General features: G+C 43.5%; 1 protein-coding gene across 6 annotated transcripts in view; it reads left to right on the plus strand.

The window, feature by feature from the left end:
• SPIDR (scaffold protein involved in DNA repair) overlaps positions 1-24,355 on the plus strand; it is a 169,713-nt gene that overhangs the window by 108,463 nt on the left and 36,895 nt on the right. For all 6 annotated transcript variants that reach the window (XR_014222982.1, XM_082236089.1, XM_082236087.1 and 3 more), the window contains exon 10: positions 5,434-5,708. Coding sequence is in view for 5 of the 6 variants with exons in the window: in XM_082236089.1 (XP_082092215.1) it covers positions 5,434-5,708 (275 nt within the window). In the remaining variant the exon portion in view is untranslated. The remainder of the gene's footprint in view (positions 1-5,433; positions 5,709-24,355) is intronic.

A 24,355-nucleotide genomic window follows, 5' to 3' on the forward strand; every position in this document is an offset into this window, starting at 1 on the left:
ATCAGCTGACCAAATCTGTGCTGACCATAGGAGCGCGCCAGGAGGCAAGAGCCTTGGAGAGGCGGGAAGGGAGAGGGGAACGTTGGAAGGAGTTCCGCATTCCAGACATTCCTGAGCCAGCTTTCCCGCCGGCAGAGCCGATGGAAATCGGAACAGCGCGCGCAGTTTCAAAGCCCAGTGAGGGGGCTAAGAAGGAGGGAAAGGGCGCCCGGAAATGCTATCTCTGCCAACAGCCAGGCCACTTTGCCAGAGTCTGCCCCCAGAGGAAGGAATGGCAAGGGATGGTGGGAGCTGTTGAGGGAGGAGAGCAGGGAGAAACGGAGCAGGTAAAAGCCAACGCCTGGTTGCCACAGTCGGGGCACTGCAGCCAGGCCAAAGAGCAGTGAAAGTGCCCGTGCCAGAAGCTCCTCAACCTGCTCTAGTGATTGAAGTGTCGCTAGAGCTGCAAAATGGACACCCCCTAAAAATAAAGGCGCTGTTGGACTCAGGCAGCTCCTGCAATTTTATGAGCAAGGAGTTTGCTGCTGAACACCAGATACAGACGATCCCTTTAAGCAACCCCCTGCAGGTGACCACGATCGATGGCAGGGAGTGGTTGGGAGGAGGAGTCAGCTTGCAGACCGTCCCAATGATAATGAGGGTGGCAAGGCACACAGAACTGATAGCGTTTAATGTGGCCACCTTGGGAGGCGCTCCCATTATTTTGGGAATGAGCTGGCTAGCGCTACATGATCCGCTGGTGGGCTGGCATCAAAGAGTGGTTTCCTTTGGTTCAGCACATTGCTTAGAACACTGCAAAGGGGAAAAGGGTTCAGCAGGGGCCCAAGCCACCCTAGCAGGGACTGAAGTAATGGAGAAGGTGAAGGTACCACCACAGTATGCAGATCTCAGCGACGTGTTCAGCGAGAAGGAAGCTGACCAACTACCCCCGCATAGGCCCTTTGATTGCCAGATCAATTTACTCCCTGGAGCACAGCTTCCTGTAGGCAAGTTGTATGCCATGTCAGACAGAGAAATGCAGGAGTTGCGAGAGTTCATTGACAAGAACCTGAAGAGAGGCTTCATCAGAGAGTCCAAAGCAGCGGGGGGTAGCCCAGTGTTTTTTGTGGATAAAAAGCACACGGACAAGCCGAGACTTGTATGTGATTTCAGGCGGTTAAATGCAGTGACAGAACCAGTGGCTTTCCCTATGCCCAGGATTGATGATATTTTGACCAGGGTGCGGAAGGGAAAGATTTTTACAAAGCTGGATCTAAGGGGGGCGTACAACCTGATACGTATAAGGAAAGGGGATGAATGGAAAACCACCATGTTCACCCCTTTGGGGGCATTTGAATATCTCGTTATGCCTTTTGGATTACAAGCAGGCTCAGCGTGCTTTCAATCGTTTATGAACCACGTACTGGGTCCTTTGCTCTACAAGAATTGCGTGGCCTTCCTAGATGATGTGTTGGTGTATTCGGAGAATGAGGAGCAACATGTGAGAGACGTCAGGGAAGTGTTGAGCAGGCTGCAAGCCAACAGGCTGTGGGTGAAACTGGAGAAGTGTCAGTTTCATACCAAGGAGGTGGAATTCCTGGGGTACCTCCTGTCAGACAAGGGATTGGCCATGGATCCCGGCAAGGTTCAGGCAGTGCTGGAATGGAAAACACCCAAAACCAAGAAGGATGTGCAGAGGTTCCTAGGGTTTGGAAACTTTTGTCGTAAGTTCATCCGAAACTTCGCCCACCTGACGGCACCCATTACGGACTGTCTCAGCAGTAAAAAGAAGTTTGTTTGGACTGCGGAGGCGGAGCGAGCGTTTGAGGAACTGAAAAGGGCCTTCGCCTCTGAAGGACAACTTCTGCATGTGGATTTACAAAAAAAGCTGAGGGTCGAAACAGACGCATCTGACAGAGCCATAGGGGCGGTGCTTCTTCTTCTGCAGCCAGGGAAGGAGAAGTCAGAGTGGCGACCGTGTGCCTTCTTTTCGCGAAAGCTGAACAAATCCGAGAGGAACTACACGGTGTACGACCGGGAACTTCTTGCTATTCATGAGGCTTTCCGGAGATGGAGGCACCTGCTAATTGGTGCACAACATAAGGTGCAAGTGTGCACGGACCATAAGAATCTAGAGTATTGGAGAACTGCGCGAGTGCTCAACCAAGGGCAGTTGAGATGGACCCAGGAGTTCTCCAAATTTAACTTTGAGATTTGTTACGTGCCAGGCCCAGAGAACGTTAGGGCGGACGCTCTCTCACGCAAACCTGAATATTTGGAGGGGGAGGGAGCACCCGAAGAGACCCATGTCATTCCAGAGGACCATTGGGTGTGTGGGGCGGCATTGGTGGGGCAAAGGGAATTGGTAGAGGGAACGGTGCATGATGAATACGCCCAGGACAAACTCAGGGGTCTCAGGAGGGAGGGAGACAAACCCGGGGGTTTTGAGGAGAGAAACGGGGCGTTGTACTACAAGGGAGCGTTATATATACCTGAAGGTGAATTGAGGGAGAAGGTACTCAAGCAACTGCACGATAGCCCCACAGCAGGGCATTTTGGGCAACACAAAACCATGTGGCTGGTTACCAGGGAATTTTGGTGGCCCAAGGTCAGGGAAGATGTGCGGGAGTATGTGAGAGGGTGTGACCAATGCCAACGAGCCAAGGGGGAGAGGCGGGCACCAGCAGGTTTATTAGAACCACTACCCACACCTGAAAGACCATGGGAAACAGTGGCAATAGATTTCATGACTGATCTGCCAAGGTCCAGAGGGAAAACAGCCATCATGGTTGTGGTAGACCTGTTAACCAAAATGGCCCACTTTATAGCCTGCTCACATGCGGTCACAGCAGAAGAAACCGCTAAATTGTTTGTAGAAAATGTGTTTAGGTTGCACGGCGCCCCCTTGAGGGTGGTTTCAGACCGAGGGAAACAATTTACTTCCAGGTTCTGGAGGAAGCTCATGAGCTTACTGCATGTGGAGGTTAATTTCTCAACTGCCCGGCATCCAGAAACCAACGGGCAGGCGGAAAGAGCTAATGGTGTCCTCCAGCAATATTTGAGGTGTTATGTGAATGACAGAGAGAATGATTGGGTGGAGAAGCTGGCGTTGGCAGAATTTGCCTACAACAATGCAGAGAACGTGTCCACGGGGATGAGCCCCTTTTTGGCTAATCACGGGTGCCATCCCCGAGCCTTCCCAGGGGGGGAAGGGGAGAACTGGAGCGTTCCAGCTGCAGAACAGTTCGTTGAAGAAATGGAAGCGATCCATCGCCAGCTCCAACTTAACTTAAACAGGGCTAAGGAGGAATATAAGAGGCAGGCAGACAAAAACAGAAGGGAAGGTGAAAGCATTAGGGTGGGGGACCAGGTGTGGCTGTCAACCCAAGGGTTACCATTCAAAGGGGGTTGTAAGAAGTTAAGACCCAAAAGACTGGGCCCATTTGAAGTCACGCAGCAGGTCAACCCAGTGGCTTTCAGACTCCGGTTACCGAACCACATGAAGCTGCACCCAGTTTTCCACAGGTCGTTGCTGTCACCGTATAAAGGGGACAGAGAAGGGAGGGTCAATAGGGGACCAGCAATGGAGGAGAAGGAACACAGCTACCATGTAGCGGAGATTCTCGATTCCAGGTGGAAGGGAGATCAAGTAGAGTATTTGGTAATGTGGGAAGGGGAGCCGGAGTCGGAAAACACCTGGGTCATGGCAGAGGATGTAGATGACGAGGTTTTAATAGAAACTTTTCATCAGAGATTCCCACGTAAACCTCAGCCAGTGGCGAGGTTCCGGAGGGAATACTTTGCCACCACCGACGAAGAAGAAGAGTTGGAGGGGTTCTCTGATTCCGAGGAGGAGGAGGATTCAGCGAGCCGGAACGAAGACCGATGGAGGGAAATGTTCGAGACGTCTGAAGATGAAGAGGATTCTTTTCGGGGTTTTATCTCCTCACCGCCCAGAGGAGAGAGTATGGGCGGGGGGGAAGGGGGCCCTGGAGGGGAGGTGGATGTCAGGGAACTGACATCGGAGGAAAGGGAGGTGGAAGGGCTCACAGAGGCTGGGAGGGAGTCAGCAGCGAAAGCAGGGACCAGCAGGGGGAGAGAGGGTACTCTGGAGGAGGATCTCATGAATGCTGAGAGAGACGCAGCAGCCAAAGCAGGAACTAGCAGGGAAGAGGGAGGGATGAGGGACACGTCCAGCGAGAACAGCGGGGAGGTGTCAGAAGCTCCCATAGGGAGACCCATGCTTCGCCGGAAGCTGCCACGTCGTGAGTCCAGGAGACGCGTTTCCGTTAAGGAGCTTCTATGCTGGAAGCGCTTCCGCAGACAGCCACTGTCAGACTCTACGAGTGACTAGAGCAGACATGTTTGAGGAGCTCTGTCACACACAGAGGTTTGTGGAGCCGCACAAACTCTGAGGGAGCACGATTTTACGCACAAGCAGCTAATCATCCCATCACATGCACCTATAGACACAAATTGAAAAGGAATGGGGGGGACAAATAGGGATTCACTGTCTCCATATAATCAGTTATTTGTGTTTGTTATAGATCTCAAAGTGCTATCTATTCATGTTTACTGAAAAGTAAGACCCACTGTGGTCAGCAGTCGGATTCCTAGTGTTTGTATAGGATTGTAGCCTTAATTTTTTGTGACTGCGGTTCTGTTTTTTCTGTTACCATGTTTGTTCCCAAGGGAATGCAGCCCTAGACAGAAAAAGAAAAGTTGCCCTGCCGCTGTTATAGGAGTACAAAGGCTGGAACATCCAGCTTATCTCCTCTTGGTTGGTAGATTCAGTCTTCAACCTCATCAGAGGGAGATTATCCGTGCTTTCCTAGGCAAGAACTGGCCAAGCAGAAAATGCTCACCTTCACATGGCTTTATTAAGAGACAAAAGAACAAATTGCTTTGAGAAAGCTACTGCCATTTCTTTCACTAGTTTGTCATCTAGACGAACTAATTCAGAATAAAGATTGTCCTGCTTTGGTTTCACCATGTCTACCTCACACACATTTTTCTACTCAAACACAGAGATGTTTATATGGAAGACCCCTGCCAATTTGTTCTGAGACTGAGACAGTTATTGCTGCTGAGGGAACAACTTCTTTTCCTCAAGTCATACAACCAGGAAAAACGTTCTTTATTCTCCCCTCCCCCCAAAATCAAATACTATTCCTTCCAATTGCTCCCAAAAAACACAGAAAGAGGAAACATGTTTAATGCCAGGAACAATAAGGAGGAAACAAACAGAAAGAAAGGAGCTCTGATGAGATGAAATATTAGGGTAGCTTCGGGAGATGTTGAGGAGTGGGAGCATATAAAATGAGGTGGGTCTCTGGACCACACATTGTCCACCTCTATGCTAGAAGGATGGGAATTTGTGGTAAGCAAAACCTTTCTTTCCTGTATGTTTTCCTGCAATCTGTACAATGATTTGGTTTGTGCCTTTTTTGCCAGATCCCCTGTCTCAATATGAAGACTTTGAAGACTGTGCATACCGATAGCAACAGTGAGCCCAAATTATCTCACTTTGCAGTTACTCCCTTAAGCGACTCTCTTCTTGATATTGTGGAGACACAAGGAAGAGCTGGAGGGAGAGGAATCCAGGTCCAAGTGGTTGTTCAAAGGGTGTATTATTTGCCTGCTAAAGACGGTTTAAGGTGTCGCCTTCAGAAAAACAACACTTCCGAGAACACTGCACCATTGTTAAATTCAGACCAGCCAAATGTTAGGTGAGTATTAGAAATTGGCCTAGTGTGAATCTCAGCATTGATGGGAACAGTCAAATTACAAGACAAGCTAGACTGAACATGTTGATAAGGCGGTCCTGAGTTTTGTATGAAGCCTAGAACAATCCTACCTTTTAGCTAAAAACAAGGTGCTCCTTTCCTTTTTTTTAAGTAAAAGAGTAGGACTAGATAACTTATTCATCATTTGCAGCCCATATCCAAAATCTGTCATGAGTTTGAATTGTCTAACTAATTTTCTTGTAGTGAGCCATGTAATTACCCAGTTATTTGTATCATTATAATAATGTTGGTGATGCCAAACTACAGTTTGGGACATAGGGAGCTGTTTCATGCCATTGGTTCATTTAGCTTAATATTGACTATTCACTGGCTAGCAGCAACTAATCTCACCCAATCCTGCCTGGAGACTCCAAGTACTTAAGAAACCAGGACATTTTACTCATCAAGTAGCTGTATTAAATTTGCAGTCTCATTATGTTTCCCATGTTATTCTCAATTGTTGTTCTCGTCTGAAATTAGTTTTTACCCTATTAATGCTCTCAGTTTCTTCTTAATCTTCATATAGTTTTTTGTAGAGCAATTTTTTTGTGCATAGGAAACTGATATTGGCTCATCCAAGGTCTCCCTATAACAGAACTCTTCTTTTTTAAAATTGTTTTTATTCAAGATTTTTGGGTTACAAAAGTACATACATCGTCTCTGTTTTCAGATCATAAAGTCCTTTCTACAGATCAGTTATATTTGATGTGAGACATTAATGTTGTAGTCAGTATAAAGTTGGGGAAGGCGAGAGGTGATGCTTAATCAAAGGGTGCATAGTAGGTGCAGTATCTTTTCTCACTCTCGCTCTCACCTCCTCCTCTGTCGGATACCAGTGAGCTTAATTTCTGTTTACCCGAAATTGGACACAGCTTGTGAAAAGTACCTTGAAAGAAGAAATCCACTAGCTTGCAGTGGCACACAGATCTTGTTGATGGAAATATTGAGAAAGAAATGTAGATTGTTGACAGTTGAAGGGTGAAAAATCTAATTCACTGTTTCAGTTTTTGTACTGTTGGCACCATACATACTTTGGTTTTCTAATATTTTCTTGCTCTGAGTGAGGTGTCTGTTTTCATAGCCCCCGGCAAAGTCAAATACCAGTTTATCTCAGTTTATTTCAGTTGGGGTGAAAGGGTTAATTTGTAGGTAGTCTGCCATATTTGCAAGAAAATTAGAGGGCTTCCAGATTATTGTTGTAGTTGGCAGATCTGCCTGTCTCAAGCAGCACGCCTGAGCCATGCGTCTCTCCTGGGAGCGTTGCAGTGGCTTGAGCGCCCGCAGGCTCCCCGCTGCCCCAAACAGTTCACCCGTTGCCTTCCCCCTCAGTTGTAGGGCAGCTGAGTGGGAGGAGGCAGGCAGACCTGCGGTGCCCCCAGGTGCCTGATTGGCTTGCTCCGCTGTTGGTCTCAAGAGACAGTAGAGTGCACCCCCTGGGATTGAAGCCATACCTTTGTGTTAGCAGGAACATAGTAACCTCCCTGGGGCACAAGCCTGGGCAGTGTTGATTGAGGTCCTGCAGATGGCAAGATAAAGGTAAAGGTACCCCTGCCCGTATGGGCCAGTCTTGCCAGACTCTAGGGTTGTGCGCTCATCTCACTCTATAGGCCGGGAGCCAGCGCTGTCCGCAGACACTTCCGGGTCACGTGGCCAGCGTGACAAGCTGCATCTGGCGAGCCAGCGCAGCACACGGAACGCCGTTTACCTTCCCGCTGGTAAGCGGTCCCTATTTATCTACTTGCACCCGGAGGTGCTTTCGAACTGCTAGGTTGGCAGGCGCTGGTACCGAACGACGGGAGCGCACCCCGCCGCGGGGATTTGAACCGCCGACCATGCAATCGGCAAGTCCTAGGCACTGAGGTTTTACCCACAGCGCCACCCGCATCCCCTAGATGGCAAGATACAACTATTCAAATTACCTTCATTGTCTAGGGCACAGGTGGCTAATCTTCTTGGCCTTAAGGTTATGTTACTCTCTGTGAATCCCTCCAACGGTCACATGCCAACAGCCCTGTTACCCGGCACTCTTACACATGCTCACATGTTTGGCACTGATTCTTTTTTACATTTCAATACCAAGTTAAGATACAGGTTTCTCAAGTTTTTATGAGTTGTGAATTATCAGCCCAGATTGATATCAATTTTCACTCTTCAGTTTCATGTGGCTGAATATATTTACTGTTTTAACTACAGATAGGTAGCCGTGTTGGTCTGCCATAGTCAAAATAAAAAAACTCCTTCCAGTAGCACCTTAAAGACCAACTAAGTTAGTTCTTGGTATGAGCTTTCGTGTAGTATCTGAAGAAGTGTGCATGCACACGAAAGCTCATACCAAGAACTAACTTAGTTGGTCCTTAAGGTGCTACTGGAAGGAATTTTTTTACTGTTTTTACTGTTTTATTAATTTTTTATATTGTTGCACTTTGCAATTAATTTTACTGTACCCTATCCTGATAACATTGTAGTGAAGGTTGGATTATGCATATTTGTGTTTTTGATTTTCCATCTAATCTGAAATGGTAGTTCATCAGGTATTCTGTTGTTTCAATTCACAGGGGCGCAGCAAAGAAATAAAAATAAAAAAAAAACAGTTGTAAAGAGTACCGTATTTTTCGCCCTATAGGACGCACCGGCCCATAGGACACACCTAGATTTTGGGGGGGGGATAAAGGGGAAAAAATATTCTTCCCCCCAGGCGCGAGGCTGGGGCGGGGGAAGCCCAAGCTTGCCCCTCCCCCAGAACGGGACCCAGAGCCATGTTGAAGCTGCGTGCAGCTTTGGCATCGCTCTGGGAGCTTGCGGGTCTGGGGGAGGGAGAAGCCCTCCGTCAGCCTCCAAATCAGGTCAGGAGACAGCGGGATGGCGCGCTGCACCTCCCCGCTGTCCCCCAAGTTTGCGGGGCTGGCGACGGGGAGGAGCAGGCTTCTCCCCCCTGCCAGCCTTCTAACCAAGTCGGGGACAGCAGGAAAGGCGCGCTGCGCCTCCCCGCTGTCCCCTGAGTTTGCGGGACTGACGACGGGGAGGAGCAGGCTTCTCCCCCCTGCCAGCCTTCTAACAAAGTTGGGGGACAGCGGGATGCCGGCGTTCCGCCTCCCCACTGTCCCCGAGCTTGTGGGGCTGGCGGTGGGGCTCTCCTGAAGCCTGGAGAGCGAGAGGGGTTGGTGCGCACCGACCCCTCTCGCTCTCCAGGCTTCAGCGGAAGCCTGCATTCGCCCCATAGGACGCACACACATTTCCCCTTCATTTTTGGAGGAGAAAAAGTGCATCCTATAGGGCGAAAAATACGGTACTCTTGAACCTAGGTACCATAAAAGGGGGAAATCTCCCTAAGATGTTTCAGGACAGGTTAATACAGTAGACTCAGATTTGTACTTATTTCACAAATACAGTCTCTATTGGCAAACAAAAATTAATTTTGGTGATTAAGAGGGAAAGCCCCCAGTAGAGTCTGCCGCTTGAATGGCATATTTGACAAAAGCCACCAACAATACAGAGATGCAGAGTATGCTTGCGTGAAAAGGGTGTCCGTGTCATGTGCTGAGATGCAGCCTCAGTGGTATGACTTGGGGTGGGTTCTTATAACCATACATACAGACACAAAGCAACAAGAATATACTTTTATCCAGTGGAGTGAGAAATTAGAAAACTGAGCTTTGCATCTACTAGAAACAATGACTAACATTCACACCCAGCCAAGAGTTGTGCACCCTTGCTTTAGAAATAGCCTTGGGAAATCCAAGCCTTCTTCCCTAGTGTTCAGAGGAATAGCTCAGTAGGTATGAGATGAGATTTTTAACCTAGGATTGTGGGTTTCAACCCCATGTTGGGCAAAAGATTTCTGCCTCGCAGGGGGTTGGACTAGATGACCCTTGTGATCCCTTCCAACTATATGATTTCTTAATGTGTTGTGTGTGTTCTGGTTTAATTTGGTGGGTGTAAGAAGCACCCATGTTGTTTTGCAGGAATTAAGAAAAAGCTGCATCCTGCTTTAAACACAACATTGTGCCCATCTGTGCCTGTCAGTAATTAATAAAATAGTGTGAAGTGCTTAGTTGTTTAGATTAGATCTAAAAGATGTAGGTAATGAGCAAAATATAATTTTTTAATTTGAATTATGCAATATATGGCCTTTCAGTGGGAGTGATTATGCTCCAGCAACTTTTAATGAGTTTCTGTAAAGCATTTTTGTTTGTACAGTGGTACGTAGACTACATCAGACTTAGCTGATTCGGATGTGAATTATTCATAAGCTTCTTTACAGTTTTTGCTTTTCCGTGCTGAACTTTTATGTATCTACTTATACCTATCTCAACACAAACACCATTGAATTTATTGCAAGTTCTTTATCTGAGTAAAGATAATGGGTCCAATGCTATTGCTAACGTTTCAAGGTAGGCAAATTTGAATTGAGGTCACCATTGTGTTTACCTTAAGGAAAACCCAAGCCTCTGTTACACAAGACATTTTAAATTAGTGTTTATTGCGGCTCAAGAGGGAAAGGACATTTGTAGAAAATCCATGTTCACAGATGTTAGCATCTGTCAAATCGTTTTCTTTTGTGGGCAACTTCCATTCTGTTTACAACATACCATTCATTTTTTTCAAGTAAATGTTTCTAAACAAAGCATTCATGAGCATGATTTTTAAGAACTTTAATACTTATGGGACTTTTTTTTCAAGTACAAGATAAACAGGAAGCAGACAACCTAAATGTGCCTCACTGAACTCCATATGATAGAAATGTTTCAGTATCTCGTAAATAAGAGACTCCAATTTGTAGTATTTTCATAAAGATCTCTCATTGCTATTTAAGGGCTCTTACATTATTTCCCTTAGTTTTTTCCTTAGTTGAGCAAGATGAATCCCATGGCAGATTAAAGTGTGATAATCAAATTGTACTGTAAAGTTTCATCCTAAGGGACTGTAGTGGTGGAATCTGTAATTCACATATTGAAAGCATGGGTGCCATCCCCAAATGATTACATTTTATTATTTCCCTTAAAATCTCTCTCTTCCTTTTGAGTAGCCTAGAGAGGTTTATATGAAGCTCCTATTCCTTGGGAAATAATAATGATAACAGCAGAATGAATGAATGAATGAATGAACAAACAAACAAACAAACAAATCTTCACCTGCTTAATGATACTGTGTAATGTCCACCTCCTTTCCCCTGATTGCTGCATTGGATCCTCACCCCTGCTTGGTTTTGATGCATCCACACCATACTTTTAAAGCACATTTACACAGCTTCAATAGTCATGGCTTCTTCCAAGAACCCAAGGAACCATACTTACCCATCACAAAGCTACAATTCCCAACACACTTAACAAACCGCAGTTCTTAGGATTATTTGGAGAAGTAAATGTTTTAAATGTATGGTGTGGCTGTTACCTATGTACCTTCCTTTGGGCCCTGTTATCATAGTTTAGTGCTCTGAAATTCAGTCCCTGCCTATTTTGAATAACACACTTGCTTCTCATCAGCATGGTCTGACAGGAAGCTCCCCTGTATTCTGGAACCTAACTTCCTGGAACCTAACCTGAGCGCTGATGCTATTTTGTATTCCCTTCCCCACATCTGCAGTATGGGAATAATAATGCTAACCTACCTGGTAGGGTTGTAGAAAGGATTACTGAGAACTTACATAGGTGGTACTCTAAGATGCTGTATAACTGCTGCTTATTTGTTTGAGTACTCTATTCTTTCTCTTATTATATTTTTTGCAATATATTCAGGATGCAATTTGCCGTGGAGCAAATTAGAAGATGTACTGTTTCTGTGTGAGTTATCTAGTGGTTTAAAGTGTAAGGAGCCTGTCATAGGCAACTTGTAAAGGTAACTTTCCTGCCCTAGAGCAGCGATCCAGTATGTGCGATACTAGTTATTAGTCAGTAGTTTCACCTGAGAATAGTAATTTTCCAGCACCTGGTATATGTCAAGTATTCTGAGATGGTGTACATCAAAGGTGTGGAATTTTCCTTTTCTTTCTGACATTTCTTCATTTTCAATATTTGTGCCTTTTAAATGTTTTGCTGAAAAGCAGAAGTCCAAGTACGTATACAACATAACCCTACCTCCCACTTCAGTTCTGGCCTGGCTAATAGTCGTGCTATAATCATGTTGGAGCAGCTCATCAGAAGTCTTATGAAATCTAGGCAAGTGAAGCTATGTATAGTACTATAAAGAGAATAGCTCCTGGCACCCCAGTACAATGTTGTTGGGTGTGCTGTATATAGAGTTAATATTAATAGGTATACGATTAGATGGCTCAATTTGTAAAATATTTACTTATGAATTCAGGTTTAATTTTTTTTAAAGAAACCATCATATGGGGTGTAGTATTTCTTTTAACAGACAATAAGAGGGATACAGCAGAATACAGGTATTTAGAAGAGCAATGTTAATTATTTCAATTTAAAGACATTTCTTATGGGCTGTCTCATTGGAGATCTACTGATATCAGCACCTAAACCCCCTCCCCCCAAATTCACTGGTCATCTCAGAAAGCCCATCATGTCTCAGATGTAGAGTGCATCACAACAGAAATGTTCCTCATTCATTGGACCCAACTCACTTTTTGTAGTCTAGACAAATTTAGGTTGCCTTCCAAATGGAATTTAGTTTTGGCTTCTCATTAACTTTTTTTTCATGCCTTATGGCAGGGGTTGGCAACCTAAGGCCCATGGGTCACAAGCAGCCCACGGGGGTCGTTTAACTGGCCCACAAGCCACCCCTGAATTGAGCCGCTCGCTTGGCGAGTCCCCGCTGCGCTAAACCAACACAGTGAAGTGGGGACTCGCTTCTGTAGCACCGGAAATCGCGTCTGCGCATGTGCAGATGCCGAAAATCATGTCTTTGTAGATGCAGACACTGGAAATCGTGTCTGCGCATGTGCAGATGCCAGAAATGGAATGAACCGGCCCAGGCAAGGTAAACCTTGCTGACCCCTGCCTTATGGCAACATTTTTGTGAGATATTATTTTTGTCCATTGTTGAAATCCACCCCAAGCAGGCTACAGCGTGCTTCAGGGCTCAATGCAGGATGGGTTGCCCTTTTAATTATACATGGTGAGATTGTGCTGTAGATGTTGTATTTTAGTATAGGCTGAAATATTATAGCCATTATTTTTCTTTATGTCACTATGGCAACATATATATTTATTCTATATCATATCTTCTGAGGTTATAATCACACACTGCAAAAAGGTGATTGAGAACACACCTAGATAGAAGTATTGGGTGGACAAGCACTAAAAAATTAATAAGTTTGGTAACATCATCCAGGGGAAAAATGCTAATGTGCTGCTGCTCAGAGAAACCAATCAGGGATATGCTAGCTCTCCTACTTGTCACAACACCCCTACTTAAAATATCATATGGGGTCATATAGTATTATGATACTCTCCAGCCAGTTTTGGTATTCATTTTTAGTAGAGTGTGGTTGAATTCATCCTTTTATACTATTGCATGATGCACACAGGATACACATAGTATTAGCTATGGTCAAGGTTGGTGCCAGTGTAAGCCTTAATCATAGTTAAGACTGAAGACAGGGATTTGTGTTGGAGAACAGAAAAGCTCAGGGAATGCAGCATGCTGCCTCTCAGCCAGTTCCTGATCCCTTAACAATAGTTCAGGACAGGCTGCATTACGTCTGTAAATTATATTTTGATGATTCAGAATATTCAGCATAATAGCTGTGCAGCTCTGTTATACATAGTGCTGTCATATTAAAACTAGCTTTGTCTATATTGTAAGTGTTACTCATTTTGTAACAAGTCATTCCTCAGCCCATTAAGTAAAAGTGGTTTTAAGCTAATTTGGTTTCACTAATTTAATAATCTGCAAGTAGTGCAGAGTCTATGAAATAATCAGGAGTATTTCTTTATGTTAAAGCTTCTCAAGCATTTGTGTCCACATTTTATTCTATTTTAAAAAGTGACAATGCAACCCCCACATTTCTAGGAATGTTCATGTTACATTTGACACACTAAATGTTTTGTAATACAGGAGAACAAAGAAATAATGTTCTGCTTTCCCAAAGTCAAATACATTCCACTTTGTATTTTCTACATTCACTTAAGTGTACTGTATTAATGCACATTCATTCTCTCCTGTATTGGGATTTGTACTTTTCATTATTAGAACCTCCTCCCATCCACTTCCTGTTCTTATTTGCTCTAAAAAAGCACATATTTCAAGGCTATCAGTAATACCCATTGTATGAGCCAAGCAATCATGTGATTTGTTTCTCCCCCCATTTCCCCCATGATCAGTGTCTCTGCACATGCTGTTCAGTAAACAAACTTCAGGGAACCAGACCAAGCTAGTTCAGAGCAGGGAGTTCATTCACACAGAGCCCTTGGAAAGTGATGCCTGTGCACAGCCTTGACGTAGGAACTAAGAAGAAGTAGAGAGGGGGTGGCAAAAGTTAGTATTTGTGTTTTCATTAATGCTTTTTATAGCTTGTAGCCAGCTGTAGCTGGTTAACATTTGCCTCTGACATCTATTAGCGTGCAGACTTCTTACGTAGGATTAACGGCTTCTGATGGAAATGGAGTTGTTAGTCATCGTATCATTCGTTTACAAGAAGGCTCTCCAACTTGTCATAGATTATATATTAGAACAGTACACATCTGTTTTAAACACAAGAGTTTAGATTGCTCCTGCACCCAAGGAGGCACTTTGTACAGAACAGATAGCAAGACTTGTGGTTTTATTTTTAATCAGATTTAAGTTTTAAGGAAATATGGTTACGGGAGACTTTTTTTAAAAAAAATCCTTTAGGTAGTTGTAAATCATGCACAAGCAAATCTGTTGGCCTAAGATCTTTGAACCTAGTATGTATTGTACATTTATGCAGGTAAAAAGCACAGATCTAAAGCAAAGCAATGTTGCAGTGATTAACTAGCAACTGAGATTTCATATCTGTTTGGGATCTTAACAACTGATTTTCAGAAACACTTCAGTTTAATGAACCCTTATTTAATGCTGACTCCTGTTCTTGGTGCAAGAGTAGATTACTTGGCTTTGAGTCTGTATGTGGCCCTTGCTATTCTATGCAGAGTGAGTGAAAGGCATATATTGTGGCCATTCCTTCTGGACCTGCTGTTTGCGCCTGAGAACTGGCATATGGAGAAATTTAGCTAAGGCATTTAAATACCACTCTTCCAAAACATTTGAAGTTACATTTGAGCATTTGCTGTTGGACTGGAGAGCAGAAGGGATGCACACTCTGGCATTTGTCATCAGCCAGGGAATCTAGGGCCACCAGGAGGCTACAGCCCATGCCTTCCAGAAAGAACATTGACCTGGGAGAGACCACGCTGTCCCCATCCATCGATCAGGGAAGAAGCAGATGCTGGAACTTGCTTCTCTCTCCCTGCCTGAAAGAACATTGAGCTCCCAGCTGTGTGTTGTCCTGGGATTTTAGCAAGAAAGGAAAATAACAGTCTGGCCCCATCCTTTGACCAAAGGAAGAAGAGCCACCAATTGCTATAAAACCAAGAACACTTGCAAGGGGAAAATAAGCCTGGCCTGAAATTGATATATACAGACACTCACCCACATACACACATTCTACTTGTGGATGACTATAGCACCTTGTGCGTAGCACTGGGAAATAAGTAAGTAAATAAACAAACTCATACCAGGAAAAGGCAGAAAAGAGCTGGAGAGTTCTCATGGCCCATGAGGAGACCCTTCCTGGAGCCCAAAGAGGATGTCAGTGAGGGCAGAGGAAGTCCCAGAGAGACTGGAGGTGCAGCAGGGCTTCGTTTAGGCTGCTCAGCCTCCCTGCCTAACAGCTGATCTGCTGGGTAGCACAGCTGCCACCGCAGCTTTCCCACAGTCCCCCCAGCCAGCCAAAGAGCTTCAACTCTAGTTGAAGAGACAATTGTGGGGAGAGAGAGTGGGAGAGCAGGGGAAAATAGGCATTTAGAGGGTGCTCCTTGCTTTATGGGATTTCACTTATGGTGGAACGTACCCCCAGGTAAGGGGGGGGGGTCGTTTGTACGGGGTGAGTCCTTTAAAAGAGGCCCCGTGGATACAGAGTAGACATGTTCCACAGGGCCTCTTTTAAAAGACTCACCCTGTATGTAGTAGCAGTTTTTGTAAAACTTGTAAAAGACCAGTTCAGTCAGATTCACAGTGCCCTTCACAAGTGTTACCTCAGTGCAAGCTTGCAGAAGTAGTACCTGATTATTTAAACGTCTTGGAAGTCTACCAGCTTTTTGGAGTATAGTTTTTCAATCCTTTTCAATATTTTTATATTGTTTGTTATATTAGACGGAGGGCCATAGAGCAATGTTAGAGGACATGCTTTGCATGCAGAAGATTCCAGGTTCAATAGCCAGCACCCTGAAGAGGCGCCTGTTAGACAACCCTGACTATGGCCTGACTTCCTATAAGGCAGCTTCCTATTTTAATGTGCCTAATGCAGCTGCTCAGCTTTCTGATGTTTAACTGAGATACAATGGATACTAATAAGTTTTTCTCAACACTTCTTTGGGAACACCAACAACCAGATAGCAGCAAGGGTTTTGGCACAGATTTTTCACTGAATCCTGACATCTTCAAAGTGTTATAAACCCATGAACTAATTAACCTTCCCAAGAGTGCTTTGAAATAAACTGAAAATAACAGAACATAAATAGTATCTTAACATTTCCCTTGAGGCTTTGAATGCACTTCATTGTGTTTCCCACTCAGCTTTTCTCTCTAGTTCTAAGTGTTACAGCATGATCCTATCTCCTGACTTACACTCAGTATAGCAGGTGCAGTTCTACCCTACCCAGCATGGCAATTTAGCAATGGGGAAAGCTTGTATCTGCTGCTACTTTTATCACACAGCTTTGTCATGTGCAGGGACACTGCAGGAACAGGGAAATGACTTCCCCAGACCTCTCTGCTGCTTTCAGAAAGTACTCAGTTTCATAATAGGAAGCATACAATGAGAAGAAGTGGGCTCCCTACCATGTCACTCTGTTTGAGATTGAAGGGTGTGTCTTCCCCATGGCTTTGCCACAGCGATAGTAGTACAATAAAGAAGAGGTCCTACTCCTCCCTGTTACTATTTGCACTGTTTCTTGTTTTAAGTGTAGCTCTCCCACCCTTTTTTTGTCAGTCCCCATTACCAGGGATGGGACCTAAGACCTTCTGTATTCTAAGCTCGTGGTTTTCCACATGGCTGCAGGTTCACATGGGGGCTCTGAGCTATATGGATATGAGCCACCCTAGAATATTGTCTAGAATATTGTGTGAATTACTGTAGTTGATCATACAATAGGTGGTAGATTGACTGGTTAGTATTTACTGGTAAGTAGACTTCTGTCTCTTTCATTTGTGTCTGTAACTCAGGGGTCAGCAAACTTTTTCAGCAGGGGGCCGGTCCACTGTCCCTCAGACCTTGGGGGGGGGGCTGGACTATATTTTTTTTGGGGGGGGGTGAACGAATTCCTATGCCCCACAAATAACCCAGAGATGCATTTTAAATAAAAGGACACATTCCACTCATGTAAAAACAAGCTGATTCCTGGACTGTCTGCGAGACGGATCCGGTCCCCAGGCCTTAGTTTGCCTACCCATGCTGTAACTAAATTTGCCTTCCTGTGTTGTGCATGTGAAGGAGACGGCCTTGCCCGTCCCCATGTTGCACAGCTGCCCTGTAGAGAAGCCTACACACAGTTTTCAATGGAATCAGGGTTCTAGTTTGCATTGGCTTCCCTACTCAGATATCCACACAGTGTGTGGATCTTGGAGGCAGGGAGCTAGAAAACATTGTGGGCAGGGCCAGTGACATGCCCTTTCGATTATGGAACCTTCTTCATATATATAATGGGTGAAGAGGGCTTATGAGTTAATTTCTAAAAATTGTGGGATACATAGGATTGCCTTTTTCTTGAGGAACTGTGTATAGAATTAAAAAAAATGCAATGTTCTAAAATTTAGTCTCTTTCAACCCATAAACATCATTTGGTGGCAGCTGATTAGTTTAAAAAGTGAGGCTGTGAAAGGACATTTGACAGGAGGCATTTAGCTGGCTAATTTACATGGCAAAAAAAAATTGTATTTCTGAACTCTATAGTACAGTTTGCAACCTTATGGGGGAAAGAATAAAATGTTAAATTGATAATTACATAGCATTTTTACAGATAGCACAGTATCTGATGTTGAAATATAAATGTGCAAGATAGAGCTGAAATATTTCTCTTATCTTGCAGATGGGTGGAAGACTGAACTTCAAACTTTCTGAAAACACATGTCCCTGTGGTACCACAGATAAAACAAAATAAAGCCATAGGCTCTACTTCTATTTTATTTTATTTGCAGCATCACAGTTCAATATTGCAAACAGAAGCTTGGCCTGAGGAGGCTTAAACCTCCCTTCTCCCAAGCACTGGTTGTATCTGTGTTTTTGTAAAGAAAAAAAGTGTAAAATCCCTATCATGATAGAAACATGTCGTTTCAACTAGATTGATCTCAGTGGGATCACCCCCCCCCCCATCATATCATTCCTGTCTTTAAATCCAGTACAATGATGGATCCCTCCTGCTTTCTTCCCCTTTTTGATATGTTGGAGCAGCATGTGGTATGACATTATCTAAGTAAGTAATGCCAGTGGGGGAACAGCTAAGTGAGCCTGTTTTACTTTAACCCCTGGATTTTACTTATTCATTGGTCTGATAGTTTGTTTTCTTTTTTGGTCCAGCAGCTTTAATATCAGTGAGCAGTAGGCTGCAAGAACTATGTCCTGTGATATGATTTAGAAAGTAAATAAAGATTCCATTTACACCTGAGAATGTTATGGGTACCTTGGAGCCATTGCAGTGCTTAACCATTTTCACTTTGTAGATTATCATTCCCTAGGTCGATATGACTTATGAACAGAACAGTTACAATACCCACCATTAATAAGCACAATATATTTGCATATAGAAAGCAAAATTATCCACTGGCTAATAAATTACATAACAGCCACCTTTTGATAAAATTCTTATTTTCTATTGTAGTAGGATAAGCACTCTAAAAGTATGGTGTATAACTAGTTTTAGCTGAACCATTTTGCGTTAATAAACTCGCAGGTGTTTCAGATTCACCCAGTTATGAAAAAAATAATAATGATGAGATCTAATGTCACTCCAGCAGACGTGACAGGGCTTTCTGTTTCTCTCCTTCCCCTCAAGCACCCTGTTATCAACTGTCCGCGGCATATTTTGGAGGCACACAACAGTGTTCAGGAAGGGGGAGAGGATGGGAAAGTCCTGTTTGCATGAACAGTCGTTCAAATGGGACAAAGTGTAGGGTGGGTCAGTGTAGTTTCCCAAAAATGGCTTTGCAGGCCAAATGGATGGCCAAATTTGGCATGCTAGCCAGAGTCTCCCCATGACTGTAGTACATCAAGAAGCATTGTTGCAGTAAAGTATAGTAGACCATGGAGTCTTGCCTCAATAAATGAGAGGGTTCACCTAGTTAAGATAAATGTATATCTTTGCAACAACTTGCATTGATGAAAGATCATGCTGATGTGCCCTCTCTACCACATCATATATCCCTAATGAAGAGCTGGTTTGAAATAAAATAAAATAATAAAATAAAATAAAATAAAATAAAATAAAATAAAATGTAAAGTAAAGTATTGTCCAGTAATCTAGAAAGCTGAGTAAGAGATGAGCATGCAAAAACACTTTTTGTTGAACCATAAAGAGTACTTTAAATACGGAGTTTTAAAACTGAATTTTTATCTGAGATAGCTTCTAGAGTGAAAATGAAACAAACCTCTATCTGTGAGCATGAGAACAACCATGTTTATAAGAGACGTGAGAGAACCACTCCCCCCCAAGAGAAGATGTTTGGCAAGCCAAAAATCTGCTTGGTTTTGTGTGTCTGCTCTTGTAATTTACAGCAGTCGGCGTTTTAGCAAGAGTGAGACTTAATGTTAAATAACTCTATAGTTCCACAAAGTCATTAGTTCACCAGTTCATATAGTTTCATAGCAATCAGAAAGAGTTTCATTGAGAGGAAGGGGTTTAAGACTTTTGTGCACACATCTACAAACCAGCTGGCTCTTGTGCAGCAAGTCTTCTGACAGAAAACGCTCAGAATCTAGCAATATATTGTTTTATGTTACAAATTAGAGAAGATGTGGCAGAAGTGCCAAGGAGATGCTGTTAGTTGAACAAATTCATATTCAGAACCAGTTAAACTACAGATTTCTGTGACATTCAAAAATATGATATAGCTGGTTCTTTACAATACTCCCCTTCCTTCCCCACCCCCAATCAGTACTGAGCTACTGTCCAGTATGTTTGTATCATAGTGTTCTGCTATCTATATTTTCATTCACATGAGGGATAAAATCAAAGGCTAAGCTACTCATATCCAAACTGCATGAGTAATTTTGAATGCGTTAGCTGATGATGTTAACAAAATGCCCTTGTCCAATCCTAATTTGTGTGATTACCTTCAGTCTCCCTCAATTCCCTCTGTAGTTTAGATTAGATAATAGCATTCTTTGCTTTTGTGTTAAGCTTATGGCTAGTAGTAAATAGACCTGTTTTTCAGTGCTGATAAAGAAAATCTCATCCCTTTCAGGGAAATACTGCTTATGTGGGTGGAGCAGAAAAGAAGAACCAAGATCTATCCTGAAGATAGTTTGTCAAGCTCTTTGAGGTTTTTTGTGATGAAAAGTCATATATAAGTGCGAGACGGCTGTTGATTAACTTTGATTGCCATTCTTCATGTGTTCACAGCAGTTTAACTATGTCTCTTTTTAAACCATTTTTAAAGAAATGTTAAAAATAGAAACAGTTCTTCTCACACAAAATTATACCAGCTAAATGCTGGTATATCTTTATCACGTTTTAATGTTTTAAAATTCATGTGTGTATCCTTCAGCAGCTGGAAGACTGGCTGACAAACAAACAAAAAAACCCCATCAAACCATTTGGTGACAAATCTGCATGTGATGATAAAGGGCCAGACGTCATCCTATTCTATCTAGTTGTACCTTTCATCTCAATGCAGAGCTATACAACTTCATTAAAAGTTAGGACTTTGTACCAAGGAAATACTAGAACCTGTTCTGTGCCCATTAAGTAGCATCACTGATTTACCTTCTGTTGATTACATATACCTGGTGCACTTTCCAAAATTAAGTTTCAGATAATAAATAAGAAACTATTTTGAACTGCTGTTTTCGGCCTTAAGGCATCAGAAATTCTGATCAGTGCTAGAGTCAAGTGTGGTAATGACTTGTTCTATTTTTCAAATGCTTTTCTTTCCTGCATGCCTCCTCTGCTGAATGTTCTGTTTTGCACAAGGCACAGCTCTAATCCAGTCAAGTCTGCTAAGGTTTCCTGCATTACCATCCTAAAACAGAATTGCAGGGTAGGGCTTAACACCCAATACTTTTATTCAGAACCATGTTTCCCCCTGCAAAATGGATGTTATATGGGTGCAATTAAATATACCATTTGGCACTGTGGTGGCTGCATCTGCATCACTTGCAGCTTCCAGGCAGTCTTGTTTGTTTGTTTCTTACATTTATATCCCACCTTTTTCTCCAAGGAGGCCAAGATGGTGTACGTGGTTCTCCTCCTCATGTAATCCCTACAACCAGTGCTTTTTTTAAGGTACTGACCACCACCCAAACCCAAGAACCAAATACCCAGAGTAGGTGCTGGCATTCAGTCTTCATCCACCCCATTATTACTTCCAGCACGTATGTGTCCTCAACTAATTCAAATGTTTAGAGAAAAAACTGTATCATAGAATTGTAGAGTTGGAAGGTACCTCGAGGGTTATCTAGTCCAACCGCCTGCAAGGCAGGAATCTCAGCTAAAGCATGCATGCGGAGCAAAGCGCAAGAGTCAGGGAGGAATCTAAGCCAGTGCACTTGCTCTCGCTTGGCAATACGGGCTGGCAGCAGCAGCCCTCATGGGGTCCAGGCACTCATTCACATATTGATGACACCGTGCTCATTATGTAAAGATAACTTCTTCCAGTGGCTATGTATAGATGTTGAACACCATGGGGAGAAAGCACAGTTGCCAGTGAATCAGGCATTTGCAACCCACTGGACCCCACCAGTCAATGCCTTCTGTTTAGCTGTTACAAGCCAAGATGGGCAAGGCTTGAGGGTACCTGTGGTAGCCAAACTCCTTCAAGCAACTTGTCCATAATCTCAGAATATCCACAAGCCCTGAATCTGATCTCATACCATTTTACTTAAGGTTACTGCTGGATCATGCCAGAGGCTCAGCTAGGCCAGCAGCCTATTCTTATAGTGGCTAACCAGAAATACTGGGAGGCCTGAAACAAGACTGGAGTACAATAGCACTGGTGCACTGAACACCGCCTTTACAAACAATGGTGTCTCATGCAGGCTAGTATGAGTGACTGTGCTTTGCAAATTTGTCACAGCAGACCACTGAGAGACTCCATTTTACCAGTCCATACCAGTCCAGAGAGTTGTGCTGGATGGCTACCCGAGGACTTAATTTCCTTGCCACCATCACTGCCATGAGCTGTCCTTTCATCTGTGCTCATTCACTGTGAGAAATACATCACCTGTAGTCAAGGCTATCACCCTGCCTATTTCAGCATTCTGAGCTGCCCGGGGAGCCAATTAAGCACCACAGCACTGAAGAGGACACTTAGAAGTAGTTGTGCCAGTGTCCTTCCTCTTCTCACTATTCCATAGTGAGGCCAGGCCTTGACAGGAGCACTAAGCATATCAGAGCAATCAGAAGTTCCTTAGGTTCCCTAAGTCTTTAGGGAAATGCCATCTTCCTTTGCTAGTCCAGACTACAAGGAAATGGGCTGTCCGTGACAGTGGAATGACTGTAACCAGCACAGAACCAATTCCAAACTGTTTTATGGGAAGCACTAGATGAAGGGTCCTTGTGTGGCAAATACCCAATGTAGTAAGACAGCTCCATGAAGTCCTGAGCTGGTTTAAACAAGTTAGCCCTAGCATGGATGTTGAAATGTGTGGGCACCCCACACCACCCCAAGACCACTTCTTGCAGCTCAGGGAGGCTGATGGGCAGTACGCCAAAACTATTCCTGTTCTGTGTCTCAGACCCAGCATGAGGAACTGCCCCTCAAATCCAGTACCCAGGAAGAATGGTTTCCTGGTGAAGAAGATTGCATTTTTATGGATAGCAATTCTGTCTCCTTTCCAAGCTGGATTGGTTTATACCTGAAAACTTTGGCAGATAGATCTGGTCCACCTGGTTCATCCACCTCAATAATACATTCCAGGTCAGCCATCTCATCCATGATCAAATCTTGAATGAGAGGTGCTTTCTCGTGGACTGACGTGGCATATAATAACAGTACCACCAGGTTTGAGGGCAAGCTAACATGGCACCCCAAATCTTGTCAGCTGAGAGATGACCTTGAAGGGTCTACAACACTTAAGATATCTGCCACTTCTTTCCATTAAGTGGCAGAATCATCTCCCAGCGCTATGCCTCCTCCTGCCTGTGACCTTGGCTCTGTGCACTCTCACTTTGTGCATTGCAGGCAGAACACAGCAGAGAAACAAATGTGTTGAATGGCCACATGCTGTTTGAATAGCTTCAGAGAGTGTCCCTTTGTTGTGAGCACTGCTTGTATGTACATGGGGGGGGGGGACCCTCTATATATTGCCCATTACCTGTTACAAGGTACAAGTTGAAATAGTAATTGCAGGGTGGAGGGTAGCTAGTATGATTGCAGTTAATAAATATTTTTAATCTGCTCTTTGACTCTCAGATATGGAGAAGAAGGGTGGTTGGAGAAGGAAGATTTGACTGGCCTGAGTTGTACAAATACAGTGTTGCAGACAACTGTGACTGACTGCCCTCTTAATCATGTGACTGGAAGAATCATAGATGCAAGGAAATTTGGGCACCTAGAAGTTATAGCCTGTTCTCAAATTCTCAGCCTCAGATTTAAAAAAGTGGACATAATGTAATACTGAAGAGTTCTTAATATATTATCAATTATTAATAATAAAAATTATAATCTATGTGATTTTTTGATTTTTTATGCAAAACCTCATTGAGTTAAATCCTAAAAGGAGTGCTTAGTAATACATATTACCTTATTAAATCAGTTTCTTACCTTTCAGTCATAAATATTCAAAATTCCTTTTCAGTATTTCTTATTTCCCAGAAGGTAGAATTATCCCACAGAGAGAAGCTACCATTAGTTAATAAAGAGATACAAAGTGGCACTTTATCTTGTTGCTACAAATTCTTAAAATCCAAAGTTAGAATGGGCATATACTCGTTTGCCTCACAACACAAAAATAAACCTTTTATGTTCAGTAACTACAGATAATTTTTCATTATTCAAAATATTTATCAGTAACTAACATACTTTAACACTGCATTCTGTTGTATTCCTAAATTGTACCTTATTACCATATATGATAATATATGAGGCATAGATAATAAACCAATATTTTAAGTAAATATGTTACAATAAGCAATTTCAACTTTTTGTTTAGTTTGTATTTGTGGATAATTACTAATCTTAGTTCTGTTGAGAACAGACTACAAGCTTCCCAGGGTGCACATTTTTCTCTCCAGGTTTTTAGA

Source organism: Podarcis vaucheri, assembly GCF_965113315.1.
Source record: "Podarcis vaucheri genome assembly, chromosome: 8".
In the NCBI taxonomy this organism is placed as follows: domain Eukaryota; kingdom Metazoa; phylum Chordata; class Lepidosauria; order Squamata; family Lacertidae; genus Podarcis; species Podarcis vaucheri.